The 10,735-nt window shown below is 42.2% G+C and overlaps 1 protein-coding gene across 2 annotated transcripts; it reads right to left on the bottom strand.

Moving 5' to 3' along the window:
• Positions 1 to 239: 239 nt before the first annotated feature.
• LOC136456682 (pentatricopeptide repeat-containing protein At1g09900-like) lies at positions 240 to 3,882 on the bottom strand. Of its 2 annotated transcripts, none has more exons than XM_066456620.1 (4): positions 1,787 to 3,882; positions 1,617 to 1,712; positions 708 to 1,450; positions 240 to 603 (listed from the first exon to the last, which is right to left on the bottom strand). In XM_066456620.1, the coding sequence occupies exon 1, from the start codon at positions 3,864 to 3,866 to the stop codon at positions 1,794 to 1,796; it is 2,073 nt and encodes a 690-aa protein (XP_066312717.1). In that variant the 5' UTR covers positions 3,867 to 3,882; the 3' UTR covers positions 240 to 603; positions 708 to 1,450; positions 1,617 to 1,712; positions 1,787 to 1,793. The 2 variants fall into 2 exon arrangements, with proteins under 2 accessions (XP_066312717.1, XP_066312718.1); XM_066456621.1 differs by having other exon boundaries at positions 240 to 532.
• Positions 3,883 to 10,735: the final 6,853 nt, after the last annotated feature.

Below are 10,735 nucleotides of genomic sequence, written 5' to 3'. Positions count from 1 at the left end.
GGCTGCACGAGGGCTCTGACTTAAAAACATACTTCCTCCTATATCACAAGAAAAAAGTCCATAGGTTTCAACTCTGACTAACAAAATTATAAGAATATATATTATCTTTAATGACAAGAGTTTTTCCATAATAAAATGAATCTAGTAATGTCAATGTTGTACAATCAATTCAATCTATATAAAGTTTCAGATATTGATTGTTTGATGGGAAAGGTTAACAACGTTTAACTTAGGACAAATTGAGATGGACTTGTATTACGATATGAGGAAGTAATAATATACAATGGTTTGACTATTTATTAAAATGAATGTAAATGAAAGTGAATTTTCATTCCACTGGTGCACTAGACAAATCTCTAGCCACCAAGTTCTGTACAAACCCTACAAATACCATTCCAGACGCTCTTATCACCCGTCTCCAGCACCATGCCATGCTTGACCAAGTCATGCGCCACTTGTCACTCTTCCTGGGACAGTACTGAAAACTTCATCAAAGCCGGTGTACATCCAGAAGGACCAGAACCCAGCTTATCTGAAAATTACACCATTGATACACATGCCCCCAATAACTCCTAGAACATTTGATTCTGACTTTCTGAGCATCTGAGCAATGATATTTCTTCAGCTCAGCATCTCATGCAATTCAATGGTTTACCAACCAATTTAAGTGCTGCGCTGATATGGAAGGATAAAAGTTTACTGCATACCTGAATGACCTAACCTGCAGAAAAGGTTCTTGGACTTCACGATTTCATTGGGTTTGTTTCCCCAGACCCCGCACAGAGCGGGAGCTCTCTGCACTGGGTACGCCCTGTTTCATCTCGAATCGTTGATTAGTATCGCACTTCTCACATCTCCACCAAAGTCGATTATCAGCCATTGAAACATAGAATAACGTTAGAATCTGATACCAGAATTGAGTATTCAGGATATAGCATGTGTGCTAGATTCTGAGGTTTCAGGAGGCCTAAAATATAATGGCATAAACCTACAGCAACCAAAAGGAAGCTAAAAAGCTTACAGCATACAAATTCTTGGTGATGAAGATGGTAAAGCACACCAGCCTGTTTATAAAGTAAAAAAAGAGCATCCAGATGATATTATATTCTAAATTATAGTATTCTTTGACAAGCCAATTTTAAGAGACAGAAACCTGGGCAAAAACAAGATTGAGTGAGGAATGTTATATCTGCATTCTTCAATGAACGGAAAAGCAACCGCACACATGTCCATTGCTCATGAAAGGAAAACCCAAAATCATTGTAAGCACAATGCTTGCAGTTTAACAAGTCATCGCATTAGGGAAATTCAGAAGTGTCAGGTAAGAAAATGTTGATTGTATTCGTTACTGCGATAGTATGAAATCTATGAGCACCAAGCTTTTTTTCTTGTGCTTTACTCCAGATTCGTCTCTTGGTCTCATTGGTCTTGACTCTTCTAAATGAGGTTCCTGAACAAGATTATTGATGTTATTAAGATTTCTACATCCTAAGCCTATTCACATACAAAATGCTTTTGGCAATATATACAGCTACACAAATAGGAGTAACCTAAAACGGGAAACTTTACATTCCCCTTGGCAAAAGTATGATAAATACATGTAAGCAGAAACTCACATTGTCAAGATTCCTTCATACGAGGTTATGGGCCCTCAAACAACCATCTACATGAAGCACTGCAGCTTGAAAGACACGAGGCTATCAATCCGCTCACTGTGAATAATGAATAAGTACTTAATGCCAGGATTCATCACAACTCAAAGGGTATGCACAGTTTGGATTTCAACCTTAGTGTTACTCTTCTATTAAATTCTTGCTAACAACTCCTCTTGAACACAACACGTTCAGTAGATCTTGGGCCTCCTTCAACAAACCCTCATGAGCAAGGCCTTCAATAAGTATAATGTAGGTTGATTCATTGGGCATGCATCCGTTGGATACCATATAGGCAAAAAAGTCAATAGCATTATCTATTTCACATCTTTTACAGAGCCCAAGTAGTATCTTGTTATACACCACAGCTTTGGGTCTCATTCCAATATCTTGCACTACGTGAAACATTTGAATGGCCTCTTCAATTCTATCTTCTTTTGAGAGGATACCAATGATTGAAGAAAATGTAATGACATCTGGCGATACTCCCTTGCTGACCAAGCCATGCAACAACTCCAGGGCATCTTCTGAACTGCAATCCTTGGTAATCCCATCAAGTAATGTATTATATGTGATCAGGTTAGGGGTGCAACCATGTTCCATCATTTGCTCAACGAGTTCAATTGCTTCCTCAAGAAATCCTTTTTGGCAGAAGAAACTCACAAGTACATTGAAAGTCACTACGTTTGGAGGGCAATCCCTACGAAGCATTTCAGCTACGAGCTCTGCAACATCATCTAACCGTTCAGCGTTGCACAAGCCTGTCAGCAAAGTAGTGTATGTGATGGTATTGGGTTTGCAGGGCATGCTGCGAAACAGTTCTAGGGCACTGTCAATATGGCCTTGGACACAGAATCCATTGACAAGAGCATTGTATGTGACAACACCCACTGTACAGCCATGCTCAGACATTTGCTCAATAAGCATAATAGCTTGCTCGATCAACCCCTTTTGGCACAAGATGCAGATAAATGTATTGAATGTCACCTCGTTGGGGGGGCAATTATTCCGGACCATCTCATTCAAAAGTTCCTTGGCATCATCCCATCGTTCGGCACGACACAAGCCCTTTAGGACCGTGGTATAGCTAATGGTATCTGGATTGCACCCATAGGAACCCATGTCGTTTAATAGCTTAAAGGCATCGTCAACCCGGCCTTGTTTGCAAATTGAGTTTATGACAATATTGCACAAGGTAGTGTTGGTGGCGCACCCGTGCTCCGTCATTTGTTCAAGAACTTGAATAGCTCGCTCCACCATACCTCCTCGACAAAAGAATCTGATTAGCATGTCAAATGTCACCTCGTTTGGCATGCAGTTCTTCTCCATCATCTCGGCAAAGAGCTCCTCGACGTCATCCCACCGCTTAGAAGCGCACAAGCCCTTCAGGAGGGTGGTATAGCTGACAGTGTCGGGCTGGAATCTGTAAGAGGGCAACCTGTTCAAGAGCTCCCTTGCGTCATCAACACGGCCTTCCCTGCACATGCCATTGATGATGACATTGTAGGTGACCATGTTGGGTGTGCATCCCTTTGCACGCATCTCGTCAAGGACTGCCATGGCCTGCTCGAACCCACTGTTCCTGCACATGGCCTCCAGGAGCACAGTGTAGGTGACGACGTTGGGCTGGCACCCGCGGCGGAGCATATCGTCGAGCAAGCTGAGCGCGTCGGCGACCCTGCCGCGGTCGCACAGCACGCGGATCAGTGGCGTGTACGTGTAGGCGTCTGGCGCGACGGGCATGGAGCCGATGAGCCTGCGCGCGGCGTCGAGATGACCGTAGCGGCAGTACCCCGCGACGAGGGTGTTGTAGGCGAAGACGTCGACGGGGGACCCGGAGCCCTCGGCGGCGCGGAGCACGCGGGCGGCGTCGGAGGTGCGGCCCCGGCGGCAGAGGTTGCGGATGAGCTTGGTGCAGAGGTAGACGTCGGGGGCCTCCCCGTCGCGGGAGGCGGAGCGCTCGACGAGGCGCGCGGCACCGGCGAGGTCCTCGCGGGCAATGAGGCGGCGGAGGTGGGCGCTGGTGGGGTTGGGCGACTCGGGCCTCGTGGTGGCAGCGGCGGGGGCGGCGAGGTGGTGGGGCTTGGGGTTGGGGAAGTAGGCGTGAGGGAAGGGGAACGACGACTGGAGGAGCGCGGCCATGGTGGCGACTGGCGACCAAGTGGGGGCGGGCGTGTGGTGTGTGTAGCACCGTCTCTCCTCGGTGAACCTCATGGAGGGAGTGGGCGGGACCGGATCAGACGAGTAACGGTTGGTTCGCTCCCTGGGCAACTGGGCATGCCTGCCTACTAGCGTAGCGTCAAAAGTTGGGTGGGGGCGTGGGGCAGCAAGGAAGCGCCGAGCACCGGAGCCGCAGCAACCGGCTTCTAAACTTTACTCCTTCCGTCCCTATAAAAGATAAACATATTTTGATCATATATAGAAACTCAAATAAAAATATTTTGATACTTAATTTCTCTTATATTACTATATACTATTATTTATTAAAAAGTCAATATAATCTCAGAGACACTCTGAACACAAGTTTTATGTTCTAATAAATTCATATATAATTCAAGTATTTATTGATCAAAGTTTATATAGATTGATTTTCCCTTTTTAAAATATAATTATTATTTTGAGACCGGGGGAGTTAAGAGTGTATTTGGTGCAGCTTCGCTCGTGTGTGCTCTAGTGCCATAGCCGAAACCCTTCAAGCGGAGTCAATATTTGGTGCTCTGCCTCCGTACATGAAACTCCTCAACTCCATGTGCATGTGGTGAGAAGCTATCCACCTCGCCATATCCTTTGGTGTGGTTTCATCCACTCTGATGTTAGAGCTTAGAGCTACACGCGAAGCTGATGCATGAGCTACGCTGAACGGATCCTAATTAAGTTAGAGGGACTTGAATTTGTCAGTAGCATAAAGTCCCTCTAGTGTAAGTTAGAGTAGACTCATTTGTATGGCAAGGTGTAGATAGTTTGGACTTTCTTTTGGGTCAAGTTACGCGAATTTTAGCCTGTTTGTTTGGTGGATAGTAATCCTATTTGTGGTAGGAGTATCAATGAGTATTAATTGTAATTAACAGGTGTAAGTGTGAATATAATTTTTTTGGTCAAACGGTATAAATATAGATATAAGACTTTATCCGTGAATATGTCATTTCATCCATTAGTAGTTATAAAATATAAAAAGTTTAATGTATTTTGGTGATATAATCTAACTCGGGGAAATAGAACGCGCCTCTACGGTTTCTAAGTTCTGACTTGTTTCTGATAGTGGCGTGCCATCAGCCCATCACCAATTTCAAACAAAGTTGGTTGCTAAATGTAGCCTAGCCCGATAGGCCTTAGAAAATGGACTGTAGCCTAAAACATGTAGTCCAACCAGCTAGGCCTTAGAAAATGGGCTGTGGCTGCCTAGGGAGCATACTCCCTTTTTACGCCGTGGGGGAGCTGCCTACTGACTCGAATAGATGAGTTGATGGACCCAATTGATGGTACTCCCTCCGTTCTAAATTATAAGTTGTTTTGATTTTTTTATACATCAATTTTGCTATGTGTCTAGATATAATATATATCTAGATACATATCAAATTCTATGTATTAAAAAAAGTCAAAGCGACTTATAATTTAGAACGGAGAGAGTACATGGGATGAAGCACTTGTTTGTGACTTATTTTGGGAAGATGACGCCAAGATGATATTATGTATCCTGGTTCATGATGGAATAGAGGACATTATATCTTGGCACTACAACAAGAACTCTTTCGGGCGAAATGATAGGAGACAAGCAGGATCATCCTCAGCTGTGGCAAATGGTGATGATAGAGCTTGTTGTGGAAGCACCTCTGGAACCTGAATTGTCCAAAAAAGATGCAGCACTTCTTATGGCGGCTTGATCATAACAGCTTGGCACTCCGTGTCCAAAAAAAATTTCTTAATTTCTAATTTTGTATCAAGAACGATTTCTCATGATCCTCGACATTGTAATTCAAGCACACGGTCTTGCTAGGGGCTAGTCTGGGTTCTGGCCAGATCTCGATTAGGGATGATGGCCCCGTTCGCTTCACTGAAAAAACAAGCCGAAACACTGTTCCAGCTGATTTGTTTTGAGAGAAAAAACAAGCCGAAACTATGTGTCTTAAATAACTGCACTAGACATATTTAATAATGAATCTAATAAAATTTAACGGTTTAGATGCTTATGTGTTTTCTAAAAATTTAGTCATACTTATAAAAGTTTGACTTAAGACCAGAGTTCAAATAATATATAATTTAGAGCATGTTTGTTTTCCTTCTCACCTTATAAAAGCTGGTCTATTCGTGCTGGACGAAATAAGCTAACTTATACTCCCTCCATTTTGGAATAAAGGGACTTTAAGATAGGTTAAAAGAGTATAAAAGAACATTACTAATCGATTTAATTCATGTTTTTAGAGACACTACCACCCGCGTGATCAAAGGGGATTGCTTGATTAATGGCAGCTAACGGCTATTTGAAAAATGAGTCTGAATCCAAAATGCATGCCATGTTTATTTGGCTGATAAGGCATGGTTGAAAGTACTGTTGGCTAATTTATTATGAGAGAAAAATAATGTTCGTCGACCGAAAAAAGTACGGCTTATAAGCCAAGCGAACATGACAACAATTTATAGTACCTACCAAATTTTATTTAATGCAAATTTGTCTTTATGTCCCCTTCCCTAAATCATTTTCATTTAGCTACAATTTTAAATGCTTCTATACACTAAATTTTATGACGAAGGGAGTATAAACCAGAGGAAAGTAAGCTATACCTTATTTAGTAACCTAACTTATTTAAAATTATTTGGAGGCGTGTTTTCTCAGGAAAAGACAATATTGGATCTCATCGGCTGTACCTTTTCTGGTCGCAGCCTTACTGCGCGCATCACGCATGCCGTGAGCACCCGCAGGTGCATGCCCAAATAAGCTCCTCCAAAGTAGTTTACGGATTTGTCATATATTAGGTAAATGTTCGTGCATTGCAACAGGAACACATAATACCATGATAATATATATATATGAGCGTGTGCTATATTATTATCTAAAATAGATACCGCAATCATAATGTTCCAATTAATATTACATAAGTCTTCACGAAAGATAGATAATTAAAATATAACTCTAAATTTAAATGCAAAACTAAAACATCAACTTCAATTGTCGTATCACTTTATACCTACGATATGCGAAAGATAAGCTTGCACTTCTTTAGGAATCAAGTGCTACGGAAAGATAATCATAACAAATTTGTGTTTCACAATACATGTTTTAGAATCTATTCTGCAATTAAGAATCTAATCTCTTAATAGTTCGACTAAGAGAACGTGCTTTGCACGAATACCATGGAGGCTGATAACCTAGATCAGAGAAAGTAATACCTGAGCGACCTCCGTGAGGGCACCAGCGACGCGGACCTCACCCTGGCCCTACCAGTGGACCCCGGCTCCGCGGGCTTCCGACGCCACCGCACGGTGCCAGTACCGCGACCCGAGGCGGCGGCGGAGTAGCTAAGGGTCTGCGTGAGGTCAAGGATGCCGAGTTCCTGCATCCGCTCCATGTTCTCTTGGATCCTCGCGACCCACTCGCGCTCGTAGTCCCCAATCACCTTCGCCTCGGCCGCCGCCAGCGGAGACGCCGGGCTACACTACGTGAAAACGGTTTTTAGCAACGGGGCATATTTTTTGTAGGGGCGGCTGGTGATAGAGCCGTCCCTACAGTGGCGTGCTCGGGAGCCCAAAGACCAGTTGCCCCAATAAATAGAACAGCAGGGGCGACTGGTGATACGAGTCACCCCTACAAATGGGTTGGATTTGTAGAGGTGGCTCACTCACCAGCCGCCCCCCGTATTGCTATTTGTAGAGGCGGCTGGTGATTGAGTCGTCCCTACTAGGGTTTGCTCAATTATCAGCCACCCCTACAAATGACCCACATATAAAAAGGCTGCAGCACCTTCCTCCTCCTCGGGTTACTCACTCCAACCTATGAAAAAAAGGTGACGAGGCCTTGGGCACCTCCCAAAAATTACTCTACTAAGAGGGGAAGGTTTTGGTCTTAAATCCTTTGATGGAGAGGTTGTACAAGGTAAGAAAATGCTATTCCACATTTTTTTAAAAATTTTAACGGTTCGTTAGCGAGTAATTAGAGTTTTGTTTTTCTCTCTCTTCTATGGTGCTTGAGCTACTTATGAAGCAAATTAGACCTAAGTTTAGAATGTACTTGGGTAAATTAGGAAGGGGAACAAGATCATACCCTTATTTGATCTATGTTTCTTAATTTTAGTGAACAATTAGTTAGTTTTATGGATGTTTCATGTGTATGTAGATCTAGATCTCGGGTTTGGTTTTTTTTATTAATTTTGTTTTTGTAAATTTATCTTTGATGAAATTGGACTAGGGTTTGTATGAAAGATATTGGGTAAAATATAATTGTTACTAATTGTTGTCTTTAAATTTTTTTTATTGTAATCAAAAAATATGTATTTTAATTATTTATGGATAAATAGGTCATTAATTAATTTTTCTCTACCATGGTGTGTTTGTATGCTTCATGTAATTATATTTAATTTATATTCATATATATCTAAAGTATATACAATTATTCTCAAATAATTATTAATTTGATTTATTTTTATATATATCTGAATAAGTAGTCTTTTATTGTAAAAGATGTAGTACAGGAACTCTTGGATGTATGGTTCGTTAAGGTTCAAGGCAGGTTTCCGTGAAGAGGTGGACAAAATTATTGAAGCCGTAGAGAAGCATGCAGCAACGCTGACAGAGAATAAGGATACAATTATTTGTCCCTGTAAAGATTGCAAGAACCATATGGCATGGACAGATGTGACTATCATCAGATTACATTTGATTATATGAGGATTTATTGAGGACTACACAGTGTGGATTCATCATGGTGAAACGGTTATTGTTAACGACGAGGATGAGGAGGAATACGACGACGGAACCCTAGAATCCCTATCCCAATATTCAGCAGAACTTGATGCATGAATAGATTCTGAGTTTGGCAATGAACAAGGTGATGATGCTGGTGGGTGGAATGGTAACGACGAAGGTGGTGCCAATAATGATGGTGGAGCACGTGTCGGGGATGAAGATGATTTAGAGGACATGATTCGAGCCCTTGGACCAAAGATTTTACTAAATAGCCCGAAAGGTCTAAAAATTTTAGAAAGTGTGACAAAAGCATCGAAGGAGACTATGTATGGTGTTGAAAAGGGATGTCCGACACATAGGACATTGCTACGTTTTGTGCTTGAGCTACTCATCCTAAAGGCTAAGTATGGCTGGTTAGACTGTAGTTTCAATGATCTATTGCATCTCCTGTCATGGGTGCTGCCACAACCAAACTCAGTTCCCGCCAAGACATACCAAGCGAAGAAGGTCATAAGTCCATTGATAATGGGGGTTGAAAAAATCCATGCATGCCCTAACCACTGTACACTTTTTCGTGGCGAAACGTTCAAGTCACTAGATAAATATCCCCGATGTGGGGCCAGTCAGTACAAGAACAATGATCTTTACGGTGGGGACGAAGCCTCCACGGGAAAAAAGAGGAATAAGAAAGGTACAAAAAAGGTGGTACAAGAATCTCAGCCCCCAGAGGACACTCCATTAGGTAACGATTCAAAGCAGAGAAGAATTCCTACCTTGGTAATGTAGTACCTGCCAATGACCGACCGCTTGAGACGTATCTTCCTGAACCCTAAACAAGCCGCACTCATGACATGGTGGGATGATGAGCGCAAGGTGGATGATGATAAGATTACGCACTCGGCTGATTGTAGTCAGTGGCAAAGGTTCGATGAGAAGCACAAAGAATTTAGCGATGACCCAATAAATGTATGGTTTAGCTTGAGCACTGATGGAATGAATCCCTTCATTGAGAGGATGAGCAACCACGTGCCTGAATGGGAACTTTGAAAGAAGCATCCAACCACCATAAGACCAGTTGATGTTCTGATGAAAGACATCTCGTCGGTGCACAAGTGGTATTCCCATGACAAGTTCAAGCCTGAGAACCAAGTTAAAAAAGTCACATCACGGGGTTCTGAGGAGGACGTCACTAGCAAACTCCAAAAAACAGCAAAGCAGTATCCAAATGTTGATGCCATCAAATGGTCAAAGGATTGCCCAAAAACATATGAAAGAGGCAAGCCCTTCCTACCAAACCGGTACATCCAGCACCTACCACTTGGAATGAGAAGGTTCCATGATTGGTACTTGCATGTTCTCCCAACGAGCATAGATCTCATACAAGCATGCTTCCCCACCGGCACATTTGGAAGCCAGGCCAGGAAAATTGTCTTTGACTTCAATGACATGCTGACATGCTTTCACCTCGGAGCAATAGAGATGAATCTAATTCTCACGTGGTTCCTGTAAGTCCTTGTCCTCCCGATATGATATGAATGTAATCTTTGAATTTTGTTGTAACTAACCCACGCCGTGATTTGTAGAATGCAAGTGCACATTATCAAACCAATGCCAAGTGTGAAAGCTAGGTATATAGACCCTCAAGCTATAGCACAAATAAATTTTAATTACCCTAAACAGTGGCTACTGGATGCCAAAGAGCTAGCTGCTGGAAAGACTCTTTGGGAGAAAGAGCTCATCCGTATGGCGAAACTAAAGAAAGAGTCCCTTAAGGTTGCGGCATACATTGCCCTGGCTTTCAAAATTCTCCAACAACACTCTACTATATGGCTACCATACAACTTTGAGTAAGTTCAACTCTATACTTAAAACTTTGTTCGATATATTTTATTCGATGTAAAAGAGCTTATCTAGTTCTATGATTAAATCCATGCAGCAACCACTGGATTTGTATAGGCGTCGATGTTGGGAGGAGCATGGCATGGGTCTTTGATTCAATAAATAGGGACCCGATGATATACAAAAACTTCATATCGATTCTCAAGACGTATACATATCGACAATCCTCGTTAGCTTATATGTTTGTATACATACTTGTAACATTCACTTTTGGATACTAACAAGTTATATTTGCTAAAATAATTCGAACAGAGCATTTAGGTTCTATGTCACTAAACATCATGGAA

The sequence above is a fragment of the Miscanthus floridulus genome, chromosome 6 (assembly GCF_019320115.1).
Source record: "Miscanthus floridulus cultivar M001 chromosome 6, ASM1932011v1, whole genome shotgun sequence".
Taxonomy (NCBI): Eukaryota; Viridiplantae; Streptophyta; class Magnoliopsida; order Poales; family Poaceae; genus Miscanthus; species Miscanthus floridulus.
This window is presented reverse-complemented; position numbering and strand designations above follow the sequence as displayed.

What these genes read in the sequence shown, in the direction of transcription:
- LOC136456682 (XM_066456620.1), bottom strand. Translation starts at nt 3,866, where the DNA reads ATGAGGTTCACCGAGGAGAGACGGTGCTACACACACCACACGCCCGCC.